This window comes from Acanthochromis polyacanthus, chromosome 18, assembly GCF_021347895.1.
Source record: "Acanthochromis polyacanthus isolate Apoly-LR-REF ecotype Palm Island chromosome 18, KAUST_Apoly_ChrSc, whole genome shotgun sequence".
Classification (NCBI taxonomy): domain Eukaryota; kingdom Metazoa; phylum Chordata; class Actinopteri; family Pomacentridae; genus Acanthochromis; species Acanthochromis polyacanthus.
Genome location: NC_067130.1, coordinates 29,781,614 through 29,806,574, shown reverse-complemented (window position 1 = coordinate 29,806,574; position 24,961 = coordinate 29,781,614). Strand labels below are relative to the sequence as shown.

Sequence of the window (24,961 nt, the reverse complement as noted above, 5' to 3'; positions counted from 1 at the left end):
AAACAACCTGATTGTTTTTATATTTGCTAATAGTCTTTCTGCATGTCTCCACTGGGATTTTCTTCCTCTCTTCTTTGTGATGATCAGCAGCTCTTTGAAGTTGAAGGCTTCCTTGCCATCACTCTAGTCTTCCTTAGATTTAGGTCTGGACTCTGGCTGGTGTTCATTTGTTTTCTGTTCATCATTATTCACCACGTTGGTTGCAGGCGTTAGATCGCCGTCTTTCCAATCCTGCTTAAGGACAAGTTTTTCTGCAGATTGCTGTTTTATTCCAGAATCTTAATGGCGTCCTCCTTTCTCAAGATCTAGAAAGGTTTCCTGGACCATTGGTTTGAAAAAAAAAGCCTCCAAAACATCACATTCCAGCCATGCTTGACCTGAAGATGGTGTTCTTGGTGTTTAATGCTTCTCCTTTATTTCATCAAATAAAAGCCACGTCTCTGTCCAAACTACTTCATTTCCATCTCATCTGAAAACAGAACTGGCCACCAAAAACTTTCTTTTTTGTCCAGGTGAGCTTTTGGCTGAAAAGCTACTAAATCATTTATGTGCTTGTCTTATTGAAGTTAAGTTCTCCTCAACCACTGTTGTTGCTGTTTCATGTTAAAAGGAGCTAGTTGAGGTGGTTCCAGCATCTGATCAGGATTTCCTTTGGAGGTTTTCCAGGCACAACTGGGAGGAGACCCAGTACTTGATAGAGGAATTTCATACCTCATCCAAGGTGGGAATGTTTCAGGAGTGCAAGGAGGAAGTGGAAATCAATGCTGGAGAGAAATGACCTCCTTAGCCTGCTGCTGCTATGACCTGACCCAGGATTAGCAGAAAAAAAATCAACAAATCGATGCAGTTAACGATCAGAACGATTTGGAGAGTAGCTGCATTTTCTTAAATAATCGGTACACCGCAAAAATAATTTTGGGCATGACATTTTTATTGGTATTTTATTTATTATTTTTGCAAGGACAAAAGCTAGTTAGTAGCTAATTTGCCTTTGCTACTGTGAGAATGCTAATTTTCCAGTTGTGGGATTAATAAAGGCTCATCATATCATATAGTATCATTTTCCATGGGCAGGAACACATTAAAAATATATATATATACTGTACATTACATAGAACAATGCAAGACTTAAAATTCTGTCAGCGTGAGATAATAGTTCAAAATTATTATTAACACCTCAAAACAATGTCTTTCCCTGCAAAACTTAAAATTCTGTCAGTGTGAAAAAATAGATAAAGAATATTTTTAGCAAAAATGTTTAAAAGACATAGAAATAGTTACAAAAAAATGTAATTAACACCTCATAAATCAGCCAGAATAAAATGAAAAAGTCCCTATAAATCAATATTTGTTAGTGATATTGCCATTTCTATTGATGTGGTAACTTTGCTATTAACCAAATCAACGGAAACGGTTCGAAATGATTATTAACACCTCCAAAGCAACGTCTTTCCCTATTTTATCCGCCAAAATAGACCCAAAAAGTCACTGTAAATCAGAATTTTACATATGTATGAAAAACTTAGGGCTTCATATGTGCTGGATAACCACAAAAAACTATCCCAAAATAATGCAAAACTTGAAATTCTGTCAGTGTGACGCAATAGATGAACAACATTTTAAGCAAAAATGTTTTAAAGACATAGAAATAGTTCCAAATTATCATTAATGCCTCTAGTGTCTTTCTGTCTTTTATCAACCAGAATAAACCTAAAAAGTCACTGTAAATCAATATATTGTTAGTGCTATTGCCATTTTGACTGGTTTGATCAATTTGTTAGCAAACCAAATGGTTTAAAGTTATCATTATCAGCTCTAACACAGTGTCTTTCTGTCATTTATTGGGCAGAATAGAACTAAAAAGCCATTATAAATCAATATTTGGTAATAATATTTCCATTTCTATTGATGTGGCCCTTTTGATATTGTGCCAGATCAATAGAAACCGTTCAAGACCATCATTACCAGCTCTAAAACAACATCTTTCACTGTTTTATCAGCCAAAAATAAAACTATAAAGTGACTAAAAATCTAAATTTCAATGGTTGTGAATCATTGTGACCTTTTTATGAGCTCTCATGTCGTCTTTTACCTTTTTTGGTCACCGATTTGTATCTTAGCTCGGTAAACTGATTCATGTGGAGGCTGACTCATGTCCCACCCTTCAGGCCTCCGGAGGGAAACTGCAGCAGCACACCTGCAGCCGCTAAGCCCCGCCCACATACCTGCGACAACCAGGAAATCCCACATTTGTAGCTCGCTAAACATTTCTCCCGTCAAACTCCGCTTGTTTTTCTCCTCCTGGTCCGTTTTTGGGGGATTAATCCACACCTGAGGCCTCATAAGAGCAGGAAACAGCTTCACCTGGTGAGTAAATGCTGTTTTTCTACCTGAGCTTCGACGTGTTTTCTGTGTTTCTGGGCTTCGTGCCGCCGCCTGCAGAGGCTCCGGTTTCCGTTTGACGGTTTTAATAATAAACCACGGTTTTATCTCGCACTTTAAGGCGACGGGATGTTGTTTTTTAGATGTTATCTGGTAGTTTGTCGTCGGAATGGGCAGTAAATGTGATTGTGTTTCAGGCCTCTTTGTTGTTGCTGTTGCTGCTGCTGCTTTGTACTGATACTGACCACTGTGGAAACACTGTTAAGGCGGTTTCACCAGCTAGAAAACGGCAGTTTAAGCAGCAAAAATCCTTTTTTATTGATATAAAATGGTTCATAGCTTATTTAGAATTGCCAAAATTACCACTGAATGCAGCCAATGTTAATTTTAGGTGTTTTCTTTGTATTAAAATCAAATTATTGGTCTGAGGAAATCACAAAAAGTGGTTTTAAGGTGTGTTAATGTAATATTCTAACTGTATAAAACAAGATTTAATGTTTTTTTTCCCATGACAATATACATAAATAAACGTTACTTTCATGTTAACATGAGCATTATATTGAGAGTTATCCATTAACTTGAGAAAAAAAGTTTTGGGGAAAAAAACTCTATAATATAATTTGGGCATTGCATTTTTCTTTATTTTGTTGTTTATTTTTGCAGGTACAGTACGCAAATATAAATAAACTTTACTTTGCTTTTAACATGAGAATCATATGGAGGGCTATCCATTCATTTGAGCAAAAAAATCCTTAAAAATTTGAAATTTGTAAAGATATGAGAGTATATTATAATAGAATAGATGTTTATTTTCATTGTTAAGCAACAACAAAATGCAGTTTACAGCGCTTAAAGTGCTTTAAAGTCATTAAAACAATTAAATTAAATTACACTTTGTATGGCCAAGAATTTAATGTATATATGAATTTAATGTATATAATATGATGAATTATATAAGATTGTTATTTTTATTAATTATGTAGGACTTTTGATGGAGAAAAAGCCCCATAAATGTCATTAAATTTCAAAATTCTTGCCAAGACTAAGACTAATGTTGGATTTCTGATACATTTTATTCACTAAGATCTATTGCATAAAAACAAATAAATAAATAATGCAATAAATACAAATCTAAGATAATTGAAGAATTCTGCTATATTGGCTTGCTGTAACACTTCATTTTTATTTATTTTATTACCTTATTTTATCTCATGAACTTAAATATAAATTATGACAAATTGAAGTTACAGTTGAGTTCCTAAATTGTAAATTATTTGGCAATTATCAAACTGTTTAAAAATAAAAAAAAATCGTTGCTGGAGTTAAACATGTTTATTTAGTTTTATTAATTTTTTATGTGATTAATTTAAATATAAATTGAAGTTACAGCTTTTGCTCCTCAATTGTAAATTTGGCAATAATCAAACCGTTTTAAAAGGAAAAAAATGTTCTAAAATGTTTTGAAGTTAAAGTCGGAGCAACAACAAAATTTGAGAAGTTAATCTCATGCATAACTAAATGTGAAGCTCTTATATGATTTATATGTATTGATATTCAAAAAAGACATGTTTACTTTGAGATGTATCACCCAACATAATCCTAAATACACAGGATTTATGCATTAGACTGTGTCAGTTTTTGCTAAATTTTCCTGATAAACAAGCAACTGGCATCTTTTAATTTAAAATTTCCCACTCTAACATGTCAAAAAGTGTCTTTTTCTGGGGCATAAATGAATGCGCTGCTGTTTTATTGGCTGATACTTACTCTTAATAACTGTAGAATTAATCTAAACTCTGTTTCTGATCATTAGTACTCCTTTTAGGCTTTTTTTATTACAGCAAACACATTACATTTGTTTGAGATGAACCACTCCTTAACTGGAAAGTGGATCAGACAGCTGAGGACAGTTAAATTATAGCAGTAAAGTCTGTGAATTTTCAGCCTTTATAGGAAGTTGTAGAAACTTACATCCTGTTAGAGCTGATTCATAATTGATAGAATGTTATCAGAGCCATAAATCAGGTTGTACACATTCTACTGATCTCTGTTTGTGGTTCAACCTTCATTTTATATGAATTCTCAGGCAAACTGGCTTCAACTTGTGCCATAATCAGGTCTCAAGCTGTATGAAAACAACTGAAAACATTAACAGTTCAAAACAGTACAAAGAGGTACAAGACTATAAGCTAAGTAATAAGTAATTGGCAAAATATTTTGACTGTCAAAGCTTTTAAGAATGCTCAATACTCAATAAGTCAGTAAATATTGAACATATAATTGACCAGAACTATGTATTTGTGCAGTGATAAACCTCACCATCAACAACTAAAATCAACAATAAAAGAAGCGTTTCAATCAGACGTTTTATTATCGAGCCCACATCAGCTGTCAGTTCAGGCGGGAGTCATGCATTTCCCATCATGCCCCGAGACGGCACATTCAGCAGAGAGCAGCTGTGACGCCCGGCCCCAAAAAACTGCTGCCGACCTGATCTCATGAGCTTACCGATTGTTGCGTTCACGTGATGTCGGAGCGACACAAATCCAACACGCACCGCGGTGACGATCGCCGGTTCTGTGCAGGTTTCAAAGGAAATTGTTGGTTTGTTTGAACAGCTACAGCACAGATTAAACACATTTTAGTAACGGCAGCAGGTGGGGCAGCATTTAAGGTAGCAACGAGGTGACCTTTTCCTGTCCTGCAATGGAATGCTGCAAGATTATTTGAATATTTGGATGTTTTTTGTTGGGTTTTTTTTTGACAAAAATGTAACAAAGTCTGCAACTTTGCTCCTCAGCAGGCTCAGCTCAATCCTCTGGTACCGTATTTCCACTGTAGTGTCTCTTGAAAAATCTCCAGATTAATTGTCATTTTTTGTTTTGGGTAACACAGATTAAACACATTTTAGTACCAAGAGCTTTGTTCCATTGGGTTTACCAGCAGGTGGGTTAGCATTTAGCTGACCTTTTCCTTTCCTGCAATGGAATGCTGCAAGAAAAGGTTAATATTATCTGAATATTTGGACATTTTTTGGTGTTTTTATAATGAAAATTAAGCTTAAACGTTGCAGCTTTATGCTTTGGAGGCTCAGCTCAATCCTCTAATAGCATTTTTCACTGTAGCGTCTCTTGAAAAGTGTTAGTCTGAGATAAATTGTGTTTTTGAGTGTTTTTTTGTGTTGATAACAAACATTAAACATGTTGTAGTAGGAAGAGTTTCATTCTATTAACTATTCTAGTGACATGTGGCTGACATTTTCTTGTCCTGCCATTGAATGCTGTAAGAAAAGGTCAATCTTTTTTTGATTTTTGGATGTTTTTGGGGATTTTTATGACAAAAATTGAACTAAAAGCCTGTAACTTTGCTGCTCAGGAGGCTCAGCTCAATCCTGTAATAGCATTTTTCACTGTAGCATCTCTTGCAAAGTCATTTTTTGTGTTTATAACACAGATAAAACTCATTTTAGTAACAAGAGCTTAATTCTATTAAGTGTTCCAGTAGCATCTGCCTGACATTTTCCTGTCCCGCAATGGACTGCTGCAAGAAATGGTAATATTTGAATTTTAGGACATTTTTTGGTGTTTTTATGATGAAAATTAAACTCAAAGTCTGATAATTTGCTGTGCAGAAGGCTCAGTTCTCTAATACCACTTTTCACTGTAGCATTTCTTGAGAAATCTCCATATAAATTGCCATTTTTTTGTTTTGGTAACACAGATTAAACACATTTTAGTAAGAAGAGCTTAGTTCCATTAAGTTTACCAGCAGGTGGCTTAGCATTTGACTGACCTTTTCCTTTCCTGTAATGGAATGTTGCAAGAAAAGGTCAATAATTTTTCAATTTTAGGACATTTTTTGGTGTTTTTATGATAAAAATTAAACTGAAAATCTGGGACTTTATGCTCTGGAGGCTCAGCTCCATCTTTTAATAGCATTTTTCCCAGTAGCATCTCTTGAAAAGTATTTTTTGGTGTTGGTAACACAGATAAAACTAATATTAGTAACAAGAGTTTAGTTCTATTAAATGTTCCAGTAGGTGGATTAACATTTAGGTGACCTTATCTTTTCCTGCAATGGAGTCCTGCAAGAAAAGATTAATATTTGTTGAATTTTTGGACTTTTTTTGTGGTATTTTTATGAAGAAAATTAAAGTAAAAGTGTACAGGAGGAGGCTCAGCTCAATCCTGTAATGGCATTTTTCACTGTAGTCATTTTTTGTGTTGGTAGCACGGATTAAGCAAATTTTAGTAACAAGAGCTTAGTTCTGTTAAATGTTCCAGTGACATTTAGCTGACCTTTTTCCTTCCGTGCAATAGAATCCTGCAATAAAAGCCCAATAATATTTGAATATTGGAACATTTTTTGTTGTTTATATGACAAAAATTCAACTGAAAGTCTGCAACTTTGCTGCTCAGGAGGCTCAGCTCAATCCTCTAATAGCATTTTTCACTGTAGCTTCTCTTGGAAAGTCATTTCTTGTGTTGGCATCACCTATCAAATTAATACTAGTAACAAGAGCTCAGTTCTGTTAAGTGTTCCAGTAGCATTTAGCTGGCCTTTTCTTTTCCTTTCCTGCAGTGGAGTTCTGAAAGAAAAGGTTAATATTATTTGATTATTTTTAAAGTTTTTTTGTTGTTGGTGTTTTTATGACATAAATGAAACTAAAAGTCTGCAAGTTTGTGTTCAGAAGACTCAGCTCAATCATCTAATAGCATTTTTCACTGTAGCGTCTTTTGAAAAGGCTCCAGACAAGTTGTCATTTTTTGTTTTGATAACACAGATTAAGGACATTTTAGTAACAAGAGCTTAGTTCTGTTAAGTGTTCTAGTAACATTTAGCTCACCTTTTCTATTCCTGCATGGGAATGCTGCAAGAAAAGGTTAATATTTGAATACCATATTTGGACATTTTTGGGTGTTTTTCTGACAAAAATTAAACTAAAACTCTGCAGCTTTATGCTCAGGAGACTCGGCTCAATCCTCCAATAGCAAGTGTTCTAGTAGGTGGGTTAGCATTTATAGTAGCAGGAGCCAGGAACTAGCAGAGTTTTTCCTCTCCTGTAATGGAATACTGCCAGGAAATATCAATATTGTTACATTTTTGGTGCTTTTATGACAAAAATTCAACTAAAAATCTGCAACTTTATACTCAAGAGACTCAGCTCAATCCTCTAATAGCATTTTTCACTGTAGCATCTCTTGCAAAGTCATTTTTTGTGTTGGTAGCGTGAACTAAACTTTTTAATAACAAGAGCTTAGTTCTGTTAAGTGTTCCAGTAGCATTTAACTGACCTTTTCCTTTCCTGCAATGGAATGCTGTAAGAAAAGATCAATAACATTTGGATTTTTAGGGCGTTTTTTTGGTGTTTTTATTAAGACAATTGAACTGAAAGTCTGCAACTTTGCTGCTCTGGAGGCCCAGCTCAATCCTCTAATAGCATTTTTCACTGTAGCATCTCTTGAAAAGCGTTCATCTCGAGATATATTGTCTTTTTTTGTGTCCAGCTGTATGCGTTTTGTAGTTTGCCCCTTCAGGTCACCACACATATTTGATCCAGATTATACCTGTGGAGCATGTGCACGCTGATTCCCCGTCAATCTCTTTGCCTTTTCTCTCTACAAACTCTGATGACAGATTTGTGAGTGGCATGTGTCCCTCCATCTGGCTGGCGCATGCATTGCATATGGACATTGCATAATGGCCTGGAGCCTCGGTAATGCAGCGCTGCAGCAACACTCCGACACGTGGGGAAGTGACAAGGGGCACAGAAACAAACTGCTTATGTAAAAGCATTAAGACGACCAAACAACTCCAGCCACATTTGCTCACCCTGTGGGGGGAGAAGGGGGAAAAAAAAGAAGTGAGAGGAGGGAAAAAATAGCACGCATTCTCTGAGTTCATTAAAAAGTGAAAACATGCAGTGACAAAGGGATTAGCTGGAAGAGTGAATCAGCCTCCCGCTTCTTTCATAATTAATTATCTGAGGCTTTTTAAAAAGTAAAAGCCTTGACCTGCATCTTTGATGAAGCTCAAGCCCTCGCTTCGACTCAGATGTGTTACTGATTCGTTATGAGACTGGATTTGATTTAAAAATATATTGAAACAGCTGATTAATTTAATATCAAGTTTATATTATTAATGAATAATGCATGTTTGCAGCTACTGTTTCAAAATTGGCCTGAATTTAGCTATTAAAGCTCAAAGAAAGCACATTTTTAAATCTGTATTTTAATATATTTGCAGTGTAAATATGAAGAAAGGCTTGGGTTGGTTTGGTCCCAGGACTTTCTAGTGTGCTTCTGGTTGAGCAAAACTTCAAACTGTTCCAGATGATTGTGGGTTGGATTAGGTGTTTTATGTTGTAGTAGTGAAATGCAGCAACAAAAACAGCCATGATGGTTAAAAAACTGGGGTGTTTTTGGTGTGTAAAACATCAGATCTTAGCGAGGAAGTGGCTTCAGGTAGCTGTTGTGCAACCATCTATGGAAATCCAAGCACATGCTGTGATTGTAAAGGGGCATTGAGGCTGCAGCTAACAATTATTTTCATTATCAATAGGGATGTTAACCAATTTATTTCCATTAATTCATTTGATACATATTAATCGATAAAGCAGAAAACGAAGGACATGCATTTGAGATAATGGATGCAGAGACCTGAAGAGCCAGTTACTTGGACTGCAGGTAGTTCTGTGTTGACAAGCAGAGAGCGTTGTGACATTTTAGCTAGCAGGGGGCACCATGACAAAGACTTCTGTGCCGGTTAATGGCTACTTGTGTGATTGAAGACAGTAAGTCATGTTGAAAAGAGCAAATGTTGTGTCTAATGTGAAAAATGGCTGTATCAGCATAAGGAATAGTGTTTGCAGTACTTTGTGTTATCAGTTGATTGATGAAAAAACGTTTCTAAATTTGCATCTCTGACCATCGACCGATCTGTTGATTATTCTATGAATAATCGATAATTGAATAGTAAAATAAGCCCATTTTAGTTTCCTAGACCACACAATGATATCTTTAATATTATTTTTTATTCTTATTTGGTCTAGTTTGATGTTCTCGAGATTGCATGCTGAAGGACATTACTGTTTACTTTTAATAAAGGAAAAAATCTCCAGCGAAAAGAGAGTATGTTATAAATGTTACAAAAATTCATTTAAAAGTCAATCAGGGACGGTTGAACAGAAATTATTCTAAAAATTGGATGACTTGAGATGAAGTGACCCATGTGTGTGATAAATATTAAGCTAGCATGTAGCTTAGCATAGCATAAAGAAACAGTTAACCAAGCTGTTTGCCTTTTTATTGTCTAATTCAAAGAAGCGATGGATGGAGGGATTTTTTGAGAATGCAGAAATTTCAAAATGTACCTGTCAGTTTAAATATATTTCAGTAGCAAATCTTTTTCAGAATAATAAATGTTTATGACAGATCTGAAGCCAGCAGTTAGCTTAGCTTAGTGTAGCATAGAGAGACGGTTAGCCCAGTTGTGTCCAAGTGCAGTAACTACTGCAACCTTCACTTCACTAATTAATACAGCTGGTTTATTTATTCCATACAAAAATAGAAATGCAAAAATGCCTTTTTACCGTTGCCTTGAGTCTTTCCCGTCACCGTCAGGTTGCCAAGCAACTGGCCAAGACTGTAAGAAATAACTGGCCAAGAAAAAAATCTGGTGCATAACCTGATTCATAAATAAAAAGTCTTTCTTTCTCTTGTTGACTTACGAAGGATCAGGTGTGGACAGGTGTGATTGTGTAGCTTTGTGCAGATGTTCTAACTCTCCACTTCCCAACACTCTGTTGTCCGGATCCAGGAAGTGTTGGATGAGATTACTGTAAAGTGCTGGATTATGATAAAACCTCTTGTGAATATCATGCTGCGGTGTGAGTTTTGCATAGATTAATAGTTTGCTGTCTGCTGCTCTAAATCGGGTTTCGTCCGACCTCGTAAGAACTCTCTCCTCTCTCTTGTTTTGTGGTTGCTACCCACAGTTTTTTTTTTTTTTTTTTTTTAAATAGACACTTGTTATTTTTACTCCTGGCATTTTCAGGCCCTCCCCTCCGAGCGCTGAGGGATTTCTCCCGCTCAGTGAAATCTGCAGCAGCTCTAATGGCACGACCGTCCAGAGCCGTAATCCAGACGTCCAAGCTGCTTGAATATAAATCCCGTCCGGAGTTTGCATTGGCTGGCAACTCATCAAGAGGCCGTGGAAGATTATTTATTTATTTCTAACCTCTCAGGGCACGGCGGCCCTGCTGTTATCTGGTGACTCGCGGACGACAAGATACAGACATTTAATCCATGGCGTGCACACCGGGGGTTTTACGGGAGCGAAGGAATGCGGAGGGATGCATCATGGAAGTTTATTAATAGCACAATCAATGCACATATGTTAAAAAAAAATCTACAGGTTAAGATCATGCAAGGTCACAGGGCAGGCAGGGAAAGTGAAGCTACATGCAGATGTTTGTGCCATAAATGCACCTCAAGCTGCAAGTCGAGGCGTCATCTGAGTGCAAACTGAAAATGCGATTCTTGACTTGCAGGTTGTGAAATTTGACCTGTGGCAGCTTGTTGTATTGAAGCAATGTGGGAAGTCTGCACATATCAGCATGTAGGAGGAGTATAAATCATATTTTGGTGGCATTTTTTTTTAGCTAAAATAGGCCTTTATTAATCCCATATAGGAGGGAATTTTGCTACAAAGAGTGAAGAAATTTCAGGAGTGTCGTCCAAAAATGAACCAAAACATAAGTAAGAGATAAAAATGAACAGTACAACTACTTCTTCCATAACAAGCAGCATGGATGCTTGCATTAGCTGACTGTTAAAGCATGTTTTTCTTATAGAGAACAGCAAAAATCAGCATTAAATTTAATATTGTGAACATTCAAAGCCTCAGATGAGTTTCACTGAGTTATTTTTAAAAATCGAAACAACATCCTGCTCCTAAAACGTTTTTTTTGTTTTTGCAATCAAATGTGTCCCGCGCACACTCGAATCTTTAATTGCAGAGCAGCTTGTCTTGTCCTTAGTAATCTTCCATTAAGGGATGTGTGAGGATGCGAGAGTGAAGTTAGATGGGTCCGTCCGGGTGTAAATGGTGAGAAAACTAAGCCTGGATGGGGGATTATAGAAGAAGGGGGTGGGGAGCATCCATGATCTGTCAGAGCTCAGTACCACAATTATCCCAGCGGCTGCAGCAGCAGCGACAGAAGCAGCAGCAATGGTGGTGGTGGTGGCAGAGGCTGCATTTTCATTAGTGTAATGTCCAGAGAAGCTCCAGAATTATGTAAGAGTGACGTGCTGTCATCCCCTCTCGGCCAGCCCACCGCCTGGCAGGAACGTGGTCGTTTGTTTTCCTTTTATCCTCCCTCCTCTCAGAAAAGCCAAAAGGACATCTGTCAGAGTCAGCAGCGGCGGTCGGGAGACTTGTAGTAGCCACGCCATCGGGAACCTTGCCGCTCCGGGAGTTTGGTCCATGCTCCGTTGTCATGGAGAAGCGCTGAGGCAAAAAGAGCGAACAAGTTTGTGGACGTCGGTGAAGCAGAAGGAGATGATTCGGAGATGCTGAATCTGCTCCTGGTGTTTGTCGTGAGACAGTCCAGCTCTGTGTGACGCTATTTAAGGAGAGCAAGAAGATGAAGTTTAAGAAGTTTATCACAATCATGCAGGCAGCGATGGGGATCGTACCCCTGAACAAACGGGAGCTTCTGCCCCCCGGCAGGAAGCTGTGGAGACCCCCGGGGTGAGTTTCATCGCTGGGTTGTTTCTGATAACGTACAGAGAGATCTGCAGTTGGATGTTACAGCTGCTACTTCTGTTGATTTCTATTAAATCTACTCTTAAATAATCAGAATGTTTTAGGATACTTCTTAGTGATTAGTTCAAAGAAGCGATGGAAGGATTTTTCAAGAATGCAAACTTTAAAATGTACCTGGAACATGTTAATTTAAATTTGTTTCAGTAACAAATCAGGATAATCCTAATATTTTAGAAATCCTGGTACCTTTAGTGTGTAATTAAACAAAACTAATCAGCCAACTTGTTCAGCTGGTTCAACAGATAACACTGAAATGAATGCATATAGTCTCTTAATGGCATCGTCAGTTTCTGAAATCTGGTCCTTCAGTTGGTTCCGTTGCTCAGGACTCAGGGAGATGCCCTTTTTCCCTGCCTTTTGTTCTAGGTTATGTTTTTATGTCCATTTGTGTCTGTAGTTTACATGGTATTTGTTCCTTCTGGTGCCTCTTGGCCAGGTGCTGTTTGTAAATGAGAACTGGTTCCCAAACATTTTTACCTGGTGAAATAAAAAAAAAAAAAAAAGTACAAGTAATTCAAGGAAGCAATGGATCGACTATTTTGAGGCTGCAGAAACTTTAAGACTTACTTGTAACATGTCGGCTCAGATTTATTTCGGTAACCAATCTATTTCTAAATAATCTGAACATTTCAGTTATATATTTACCTTTTAGTGTCTAATTCAAAGAAGCAATAGCGGGATTTTGGAATACTATAGACACCTTTCAACATACCTGTATCATGCCAGTTTAAATCTATTTTTAGTAGCAAATCTACTTTCTAAAAAAAGAAATGTATTTCTAAATGGGTAAAATGTTTCAGAAATATGTTTACTTTTTAGTGTCTAATGTAGAGACGCAAAGGATAGATTTTTTGAGAATGCAGAAACTTTAAAATATACCTGTAACATGTCTGTTTAAATCCATTTCAGTAACAAATTATTTCTAAATGATCATAATATTTCAGTTATATATTGACATTTTAGTGTCTAATTCAGAGAAGCAATAGAGGGATTTTGCAAGACCATAGAAACGTTAAAATGTGTCTGTATCATGTTAGTTCAAATCTATTTTTCTAAATAGGCATAATAGTTCAGCAACATGTTTACCTTTTAGTGTCTAATTCTAGGAAACAATGGATAGACTTTTTGAGAATGCAGAAGCTTTAAAATTTAGCAATAACATGTCTAGATCAAATCTCTTTCAGTAACAAATCTATTTCTAAGTAAATGTAAATATTCAGCAATGTTTCCTTTTTAGTGACTAATTCAAGGACGTAATGGGTTGACTTTTCAAGAATGCAGAAACTTTAAACTCGTAACATATCAGTTCAAATTTATTTCTAAAAAAGAAATAAATCTACTTCTAATAAGTGTATAGTTTTAGAAATGTGGCTGCCTTTTTCTGTCTAATTTAAGGAAGCAATGGAATGATTTTAAGAACTTTAAAACGTACCGGTAGCAAGTCAGTACACTAAAACGACAAAAAAACACGCTTTCATTGAATGGTATGTCGTCATGCAGCTAGTTTTCTTTTTATTTGTTGTGTTTTTTAGGTGTCTGTCTGTCTAGTACAGCAGAAATGAATGGAATTTGGTTCCTCACAGGACTGAAAGTGAAAACAGCATCACAGTGACTCTAGAGTAACGTGGTTCCATTTACTCTGGATAATCCACAGAGTAGTGGAGGCAGAAAGCTCTCAGACAAATACTATAAATATAAAAATCACTATTAAAATCCAGGACGGCATTACCAGACAAATGTGCAAATGCCAATTAGTCTGGAAGATCTGGTGAGGTTTTACAGGAGTTAGATAGACCTGCAACCAATCAGAGAAATGAAGGCAGAAAATCGATAACGGGCTTTAATTATAATTTATTGGTTTTCTTGTAAAGGAAATTTGACTTAATAGTGACACAAAGGAAGATTCAAAATATAGCTTGAGGAATCTGAGTTGGTTGAAACTTTTGTAATCGGCAGGATGAATATCTGTCAGAGCACGAGATCAAATAAAAACAAAGCTGTCTGAGCGACTTAACACCACAAGGAGAAAGTGAACAATGTGTTTCTAAACCTTCATGTGGGTGTGGTCCTCCTTAATCAAATGATCGTTGTGCTGCTTTGACTGCAGGGAAACTGGAGTTTTCAGGTGAAGTCTGGGTATTCTGAGGTGTAAAAGGAACTGAAAGGAACCAAAAAGCAAGAAAAAGCAAAAATCTAATGTAACTCTTTGTACTACTAGCAGTTTGACAGAGTTGAACACATTGATTGTATGTTGTGGGTGGGCGGTGAAATGTTAAAAAGTCACTGAAACATTATTTTTTCTGATCAAAACTGGCATACTTACAGTTTTGTGTAGGTTTCACAATCTTTAAAGTTAATTTAGTTTCACCTTCTGCTGTGAATTATCAGGAAAATGTCACTACCTGTACTTTAAAGCTCTTATCTTGGTCATAACTCTTAGGTATACATGCTGCGTCTTGTTTTGTTGAGCACAATAAAAGAGATTCACGTCTTCCACCACTTATTATGATTATACTTGCAAATTTTTTTATATTAGCTGCCTATATATGATGAAATTGTCATGTTTTTACATACATCTCACCATAAAATGAATGGAGAAAAAGATGTTTTTTCATAGTTATGTAGCAGGGATTGTCTGGAATCTGGCAATATCAGAACTGTGGGAAACTGCTTATTAAAAACAAACGCCAATATTTTATTCTGACTTCTTCACAACATGGTTGCCTGCTTTCAAATGTTTCCCATTGACCCTCAAATCGGAGCCCCATTTGGGCCACTTTGCCCTCAAACCCCCCAGAGTCTAGGACCTCTACTGTCTTTTTCACCATAGAGAACAGCACTCGTAGCCTAGCCGCGCTAGACCCATGTTCTGAAGACGCAAGGGTCTAGGACCGCTTGACAGGGAGGGAGGCGGGCTAAAAGGTTGTCTTTCAAATCACTCTGCAGCAATTGGGTAGGTATACAACCAATCAGTGCAACGAATAGGCTGATGTAGTTCCTAGAGCACCGGCGGATTGTGGCTAAGTCCCATTAGCTTCCCAACCAGCGGAGCCAACTGGTATATTAAGGATTTGCCATATCCCGTCGGCATAAGTCCAAATACGTCTTTCTTCTCAATGAAACACTTCAGTGCCGTCCTTTGTTTATCTTTCAAGTTGAATTTTAGCTTCAAATCTTGAAGGGCTGTGGCCAAAGCCGAGTCGAAAGATAACTGTTTATTGTGCGCCGGTTGTTTCTGTCAGAATCGCCTCTGTCGTCACTTAGTTACGCCCGCCTTCTGACTCTACACTTCATGGTGATTCGTCCGGCCAGTTTTAGGAGCATCCAACCTCGAGCCTTATGGAGGGGAACTAGACCCACCCTGGCAGAGAATTAAATTCGTTGCCGTGGGTTGCCTAGCGCGGCTAGGCTACAGCACTCGTGTTTTTTACTGCAACTTTTGAGTTGTTGCACTGAAAAGTAAATCTATTATTTGGTGTTTATTTTCATACAAAGTGGCATGCAATAACAGCTCAGTGTTGGAGGCTATACATTCAGTTGCTGTGATGTTGAAACTGGTTTTAAATCTGATGCAGATTCAAAGTAATATTTCATCATTGACGCTTCGTCTCGCTCATAAGCACCTGAGATTGTCGAGAAGTTCAAGTCGTGCGGTTTTATTTGACATTTGCAACACCTCGGTGCCATAAATGGCTGGAGAGCAATTCAGCCGAGAACAAGGGACGTGTGAAAGTGTGCCCGACGGGCTCTGAAGGCTGAATCACCAAACTTCCTTCAGCTGCAGTTTACAAAAGTCTTCATAGTTTGTTTTTGAACGAAACATTTTCAATAGAATATTTGCAAAATATAAAATAAGCTTTTTCATGTATCAATTAAAGAACTTGTGTCAAATGTAAATCATCTCCGTCAAACATCATTGACTTTTTGTCTGTGTACATAATAAGAAACAGCTTCTTTTAACACCGCTCATATTACATTGGATTGTTGTTTATACTGTATATAACACGGGCTACATTCATGCTACTATATTTACTGTAAATTTGTTCTGTTCATTTGGTACATACCTTAACTTCTTTTGCTGTTACTGTATATTTGTCAAGTTCTGTGAGTGTTTCAACACAGCTTTGCTCAAACTTGAAAAAAGCCTGTTTGGCCATGAGGGTCACAAAGGGACAACTCAGTCTTCTTTCTTTCCTTTGTTTTATTGTTGATTTTGATTCAAAGGTGGAATGAAAGGTGACAGGTTGATAACCTTCAATATGAATAAAAAAAGACACACATTAGTGTTTTCTAACATCATGTGCTCTTTCAATCAAAGAAATTTACACGTTTACTAAATAAATTTAAATTGACTTTCAAATTAATCTTCTTGAGTGTGAACCAAATTCATTAAATTAAACCTCAATTTCTTTATAAAAAATAAAATTTCAAGTTCTTCACACAAAATAAACATTTAAGTCTTCGTATTCAGTCCTACCAGTTGCGTCCTCACAGTCCAAACAGCAGCTGTGTCTTGCTTCATATGATGACCACAATCAAAGGAAGACTGACTGAACTGATCACCAAACATTTTATAGCATGCTGGATGAGACGGTGCCCAGGTAAATTGTGTCCCTGTGGAAGCACTGGTCGTCATTTTTTGGTTCCACTCCTTTGCTGATGATGTTGCGCCTTCAGGCCTGGAGTGTGTCTTACATCCACCAGTTGGTGTTTGGGGATGCTCTGCCTTTGACTTCACAGTATTATATTGGTTTAATTTCATGTGTATCACTCTTTTTAATATACATCTGTGTGCAATCACAATCAAATTGCAGATGACCCAACCTAAAAAAAGATTTAAATAATAAGACTAATGTTTGTCATGTTTTTACATTCTTGTCAAAGAAACCAAAGAATATATATAATGGCTGTAAGCCTGAAATTACTGCTCAACTCTGACTCAAGCCTGAATCTCAGTGTTGTTTCTTTAGTGTCCTGCATCACCTGGACGGCTGATAAAATCTAATCTATAACGTCTCAGTGTGACTGAGACAGTTTTGTGTTGATATTGATGATTCCTGAGTTTTGTTTCTGATTTTTTTTCTTGAGATTTTAAAGTTATAATCCTGTGTATTTCAGATCCATTGTCAAAAAATAATTAAAATTCAAATGTCTTTGTCATTGCATGTGCACACACCCAAAGAAATTTAAAGTCTCTTGAAAAAGACAAAAATTTTTCATTTATTCTGCACAATGACTCACATTAAAAATAAGGTAAAATGCAGTTAAAGGATGGAATAAAGTGCTCTTTAGAATTATTGCACATGAAAATGCCCATGCATGGATTTGTAGACATGTTTATTTGCACAATTTCTGCTAATTCTAGTGACAAATGCATGATGTTACCTGTGCATATTTCATACTAAAAGCCATATTTTACCAGTTAAAGTCTTGAATTTGAAGCAGTTGCAGAAGGAGATGTTCGTTTAGTTATTTATTTGTGCATATAAAGCTGAATTCCAACCAGTAAGGTGGACTTTAAAACCTGCAGTATAGTCACATAATTGGAGATTTTAAAGGCATTCAATGACATTTAGTGCCTGTTCTATACAGATATCCTAAATAATGTTTGATTTTTTTTAACTCTTATGAATCGTAGCTCAAATTTTATACTAAAATCTCTGCTCTACAAACCGATGGTGGAATTATAAAGATGAGTGTGTATTTACTATCATACAAAGGACACTGTTGAGTTGCTCTGACTGGATGAAACAAATAGGATCCACTATTTTTTTGGGAACTTGGCTCATAGTGAGGATTAAATTTCAGGATAATTCTACCCATTGCTGCTTGTCCGACACTGAAGCGCCCTTCTAATGGGAACTCTGAGGTGATAATGTCATAAATATTGCACAGAGGGACTTCATTTTTACCCCACAGACTCTTAAGGTGTTACGGGAGGTTCCAAAATCTTCCTCTGAATCATACATGTGGATATAAAGCAGCAGGTTTAGTCATGCAGAGACAATCTGCTGTCTTCTCTCTCTGCACTGTGAACCTTTTCAATACCTTTCTGACTCACTACCATGAAAAAAAAGCAATTCAGTTTGACATTTTCCTCACTTGTTTGGACTTGTTGTGACAGTCAGGTCAGAGATGCTGCAGATTAAAGTTGTATAATAGTCTGTAGCAGCTGTTTGAATTTGGTATTTACGGGTGAATCTGGTTGAACTTGGACTGTAAAACCCAGTGTTTTAGTGCATAAATGCTAACTTGTAGTGTCACAAGACAAATAAGGAGCAAATGTAGCAAATACAAGTGATTTTAAGCAATAAAAAGTAGTGGAAATAATTCCAGTGTGCAGGAATGAGAACATTAATCGCCTGGGAATGTGCAAGATAACACAGTATGTCATGTAATCAACTAGAAACTTGATGACTTTGCTTTGAAATAGTTCCTGAACAAAAATGGTTTAAGTTGCTCTGACTGTTGCAGAAAAGAAAAATCTTTCTTTTTTGTGAAATGTGCAAAACAAGACAGCAGTAGTAGCTTCACAGTCATTATTTTAAGGTTAGATAACAATATAATGCAACTGAGTCGGTGCTCCTGAGGCATAAAAACATGTAAGGCAATTAAAAGAAACAATTTAAAACAAACAAGACATTAAAATGGCAAAAAATAGAAGATAAAAACTACAAATGCATCAACAGACAACTGTGGCTGCAAATTTAAACAAAAAGAGGATGCAAACTCGAAGCAAGCGGCGATTACACAACTCATGCAAGTTTGACGAGTCTGCTAATTGGTTTTCTTACCATTTAAAAATAGACTCTCTGCTTCCACGTGTTTCACGCTCCGACAGACTTTGTTTTAGGAAGTTGTTGCATGAAAGCATCACTGGACACTTTAAAAACGAGGTGTCTGAGATGTGCTCTTTGAAGGTCAAACCAAGCGTTGTAGAAAAGACCAAACTGTTGGTAGTAACACTCCTGTCGGTACATCCACCTTGTGAATGTGATTGATTTGTTTTTTTATAGATTTAATAAGGTTTATTCTGTGTTTCTTGTCCACAGGGACCAGCCTGGCTCTGACCAGACCAGCACTGACCTGCTCAAGTCCAGCCGCAAGTTCTACTGGTCCAGAGAAGCCCAGTACTTGTATCTGCGCCGCCTCTCTTCACGGAGCTATTCGGCTATTATGATGGTACGTAATTTACATGATGCTAAATGTCGATGCTCGTAGATTTAGTAGGGCTGCACCTGACTCTAAATTTTGTCAGCTGAAGTAGATTTTAACTCAGGAAATCCATTTGCATGAGTCTCAGTGATGTTTTTGACCAAATAAACATAGTCCGATCACAAGAACATGTAGACGCATAATGTTGGGCTATAATATGGATTTGTTGGAATAATGAGATGGGCAGCTTGTATCACATAATTTTTACCTCCGCCAAGGAGGTTATATGACACCCGGCATTTGTGTGTCTGTCTGTCTGTCTGTCTGTCTGTTAGCAAGATAACTCAAAAACGCCTGGGCAGATTCACATGAAATTTTGAGGGGATGTAGACTATGGTAAGAGGAAGAGCTGATTTAATTTTGGTGGCAATCTGGAAAGGATCCTGGATTCTGGATCACTTTGAATTTTTTAGTATGTTTTATTTAGTATGTGGTCCAAAATAAGACAAAAACATCATAGGTTAGTATGTCATCCAACAAATTGGAGCAAGGTGTCCAGATAGCTCAACTGGTTAAGAAGGTGATTTGTACACAAAACTGTGTCAGAGACGCAGGTTTGATTCCAGCTCATGATCCTTTACTGCATGGGTTTCCTGTTTTCCTCTCTATCCTCTCTGAGTGCTTTTCTAGTTTAAATTTTGCTCTTAACATTAAAATATATGAAAAAAATTGACCATTTTAAGTTCTTTTGCTATGTTTTAAGATGTTAAATATGTGAATTATTGCATATAGAATGTTTAAAGAGTCCATATCTTTAAAATTTGCAAGTTTAGAATTCTATTTTTCGGTTTTACGAGAATGTGTTTACACCATTTAATGTTAAAAAATCACATTATGTTGCTCACACTGTACTTCTATGTCTGAAATGCTCCGTTTTAGCTTGTTTACGGCCCATTCTCTGGTTGGTCAGCCGTCCCAACAAAGCGAGGAAATGTTGGTTACGTACTGTGACACCGTATCTACACACGTGGACAAAATTGTTGGTACCCCTCAGTTAAAGAAGGAAAAACCCACAATTCTCACTGAAATCACTTGAAACTCACAAAAGTAACAATAAATAAAAATTTATTGAAAATTAAATAATCAAAAACAGCCATTACTTTTGAATTGTTGATTAACATAATTATTTAAAAAAACAAACTAATGAAACAGGCCTGGACAAAAATGATGGTACCTCTATAAAAGATTGAAAACTATTTGACCAGAGTGACATGATTAACTCAGGTGTGTCATTTAATTGACATCACAGGTGTTTCCAAACTCATAATCAGTCAGTCTGCCTATTTAAAGGGAGACAAGTAGTCACCCTCCTGTTTGGTGAAAAGGTGTGTACCACACTGAACATGGACAACAGAAAGCGAAGGAGAGAATTGTCCCAGGACATCCGAAAAAAAATGATAGACAAACATCTTAAAGGTAAAGGCTATAAGACCATCTCTAAACAGCTTGAAGTTCCTGTGACAACAGTGGCTCATATTATTCAGAAGTTCAAGACCCACGGGACAGTAGCCAACCTCCCTGGACGTGGCCGCAAGAGGAAAATTGATGACAAATTGAAGAGACGGATCGTTGGAATTGTATCCAAAGAGCCCAGAGCAACCTCCAAAGAAATTAAAGGTGAACTCCAAGGCCAAGGTACATCAGTGTCAGATCGCACCATTCGTCGTTGTTTGAGCCAAAGTGGACTTCATGGGAGACGACCAAGGAGGACACCACTGCTGAAAAAAACTCATAAAAAAGCGAGACTGGAATTTGCAAAAATGCATGTTGACAAGCCACAAAGCTTCTGGGAGAATGTCCTTTGGACAGATGAGACCAAACTGGAGCTTTTTGGTAAGGCACATCAACTCTATGTTCATAGACTCAAAAACCAAGCATGCGAAGAAAAGAACACTGTCCCTACGGTGAAACATGGAGGAGGCTCAGTAATGTTTTGGGGCTGCTTTGCTGCATCTGGCACAGGGTGTCTTGAAAGTGTGCAAGGTACGATGAAATCTGAAGACTATCAAGGCATTCTGGAGAGAAATGTGCTGCCTAGTGTCAGAAAGCTTGGTCTCAGTCGCAGGTCATGGGTCTTCCAACAGGACAACGATCCAAAACACACAGCCAAAAACACCCAAGAATGGCTGAGAGAAAAGCGTTGGACTATTCTAAAGTGGCCTTCTATGAGCCCAGATCTGAATCCCATTGAACATATGTGGAAGGAGCTGAAACATGCCATTTGGAGAAGACACCCATCAAACCTGAGACAACTGGAGCTGTTTGCTCATGAGGAGTGGGCCAAAATACCTGTTGACAGCTGCAGAACGCTCATTGACAAATACAGAAATCGTTTAATTGCAGTGATTGCCTCAAAAGGTTGTGCAACAAAATATTAAGTTATGGGTACCATCATTTTTGTCCAGCCCTATTTCATTAGTTTTTTTTTTTAAATAATTATGTTAATCAACAATTCAAAAGTGATGGCTGATTTTGATTATTTAATTTTCAATAAATTTTTATTTATTGTTACTTTTGTGAGTTTCAAGTGATTTCAGTGAGAATTGTGGGTTTTTCCTTCTTTAACTGAGGGGTACCAACAATTTTGTCCACGTGTGTATAGGAATAAGGATGTATCTCGAGCAGAAGCAGCTCTAGTTAATGAATGATGGACTGTGAAGAAGCTCCTCATTCTTTGTTACGTGGTGATGTAGATGAGTAATGGAAAAAGAGTTTCATGCTTGTAAGGAGCAGTGTTTTCTGTGTGAGAGAATAACCCCCGTTGGCATGGATTCTTTTAAATGCATTAAAAAAGCAGTTATATGAAACACTAAAAGGAATGGGGGGGGGGGAGTGTAATATGGGTTCTTTAATTTTTTAACGGTTGCTCCTTAAGAATCTGAAAAGCTGCCATACTTTAGACTTATGGTTAAACAAAGACTTCACCTCCAGTTTCAGCTTCTCTCATCAGTTAAGTCCAAGAACATGCAGACTCATTATTGCAAATATGTTTATGATTGTACATATTTGTAATTGTTTGTTAAAATGTAATAGCTGTGCTCGTTTGTAAGCTTCTGTGTGTGTATTTATTTATTTATTCTTGATTTGATTCATTGACGTTTACTGTCACTTTAGCGGTTGATCTAGTAAAGGATTTACACTAATGTTTGTGTTACCGAATCATTTTTAGTTTTGAATTTAGTCGCATATAATATGTGACGTTATGGTATTGTATTCAGTCAATTACAGCTCCTCTTAATAGCAATTATATTCCTTTTTCATTTTACTGAATTGCATTTTTGTTAAATTCAGGTTAAATTCTTTCATCAGTTGTGTGTTATTAGCCTGTAGATTACTGTTGTTGCAAGCCTTGTTCTCCAGGACACTCTCGAAAAGGAGCTTTTAACCTCCTAAGACCTGGAGTCCACATATGTGGACATTTTTTTTTTTTTTTTCCAAAGGAGTGTATTGTTCATATAAACAACAACAACAACAACAGTAGTAACAATAACAACAGCAACAGGAGTAACAACAACAACAACAATAGCAACAGTAATAACAACAGTAATAACAACAGTAGTAGCAACAACAGTAATAATAACAATATCAATAATAACAGCAACGGTATTAGTAACAACAACAGTAGTAACAATAACAACAACAACAGCAACAGGAGTAACAACAACAACAACAATAACAACAGTAATAACAGTAGTAACGGCAACAGTAGTAATGGCAACAGCAACAACAGTGATAACAGCAGTAGTAACAACAGTCACAACAGTAGTAACAACAGTCACAACAACATCATATAAATATAGTCAAATATAATAATTAGATATTATCCAACTATTGTATTTATTGGTTACTTCTTATCCTAAATAACTAGAAGAAATCTAAAATGCAACCCCAACCAAAGCGCAGGTCTTAGGAGGCTAAATGTTTATGAAGCGTTCTTCAATTAATCAAACTTCATTTATATAGCACTTTTCGTACAATTAAATTGCAACACAAAGTGCTTTACAACATGTAAAAACATTAAGGGGGAGTACACCTGATTTCACAGGTTCGCAAAGCCATTATATTTTATAGGCTCATGTTTGATATGACCCAATTTAACATGCTATACATCATTTTAAAGCTCATGAGTTACAAATTATCATTTTAACGGAAGTTACATGCAGTGCTCCCTGGGGACAAAATCTTGTCGTAAACATGCCAATACACATTTCCCGGTGACCCATCTTTAGATGCTATCTACTCAGAGTCCATACATTTTGGGTTAATGACTATTATACCTTTTGATAGAGTAACCTACTGTAAAACAAATAATGGGTGCTTTGGGGATAACTCTTTTTCTTATTGCCACAGCAACCATTTCAATATAAACAAGACGAGCCCTCAGTAGATGGCAGAACCACGCCCATGAACGGACATACACACACACACACACACATACATACTTACCCAGCCAGCCAGATACCGAAGCAAATGCAGTAGCTCCGCTGATGTACACGTCAGGCGTGGTTAATGATGCAATATGCAAGAAATGTGCTAAGTGACCCCTGTGACCTTGACCTTGATCTGCTGACCTCTAACTCCTCAACTAAGCAGGGGACCTTAGACCAATCTTCAGTGCCAAGTTTGATTATCCTGACTTCAGCACTTGCAGAGATATCTGAGCAGACACACACACACACACATACATACTTACCCAGTCAGCCAGATACCGAAGCGAATGCAGTAACCCCGCTGACGTGTACGTCAGGCGTGGTTAATAACTCTTTACCCCAGAATGAAAATGGTCTTTAGTGATCAGATTATAAAGTATTTAAAAAAGCATCCATTATTTTAAGAAGTACAGTCTTAAGAACAATCTGTGAAAAAATCAGCATGATTGCTCAAATAATTTAAAAGTTATTAGGTTTTATGTAACACCTGTCCCAAAAAATGCAGATTTTGAGAAAATGGCAGATAAAGATTGTGAACCATGCACAAGTACTTGCCAAGCTGTCGTATGTCACTCACTAAACATTTCTTTGATACCTAATGAATAGTTTAAGGACTTACATTTTTTTAGATTTTTTGAAGGCATATAAGGTGTACTCCCCCCTTAAAAACAAGAAAACCCATCCCTCCCTCTTTGCATTTAAACATAAATGCACACAACTATACATGCACACACACACGCCCACACATAGACACACAAACAGAGGCACACACACTCTCACCACTGGTTGGTTCATGAATGAATAGTAACTATTTCCGCCAATCTAAACACCAATATGTTGAATAAATGTACATTAGGAATTTCCAAACCAAAAAAAGCAATTGTGCATCATAATTTATTAGAAGTTAAATATTTCCTAGATTTTTAGAAATATTCATGTTTTGTATAATTTAGTGTGAGCTGTCAGAGGTTTAATGATGGATTAAGATTCATGCAGACTATTTCTCAGGTTACAAGGACCTTTACATACTTAATGATTGCAGTGTTTTGTTTTTTTGTCTCTGTTGCATAATAATATGTAAAAAACTTCTCAGCTCCGTCTGGATT

The 24,961-nt window shown here is 36.9% G+C and overlaps 1 protein-coding gene across 3 annotated transcripts in view; it reads left to right on the top strand.

Moving 5' to 3' along the window:
* The first annotated feature begins 2,349 nt into the window (after positions 1-2,349).
* Positions 2,350-24,961, top strand: part of tjp2a (tight junction protein 2a (zona occludens 2)) — a 59,459-nt gene continuing 36,847 nt past the window's right edge. For 2 of the 3 annotated variants that reach the window (XM_022217092.2, XM_022217089.2), the window contains exons 1-2: positions 11,484-12,135; positions 19,263-19,392. In XM_022217092.2, the coding sequence (XP_022072784.2) occupies positions 12,029-12,135; positions 19,263-19,392 (237 nt within the window). In that variant the 5' untranslated portion in view covers positions 11,484-12,028. Of the gene's footprint in view, positions 2,368-11,483; positions 12,136-19,262; positions 19,393-24,961 lie in introns of those variants that run through there. The other variant, XM_051938512.1, reaches the window with a different exon arrangement.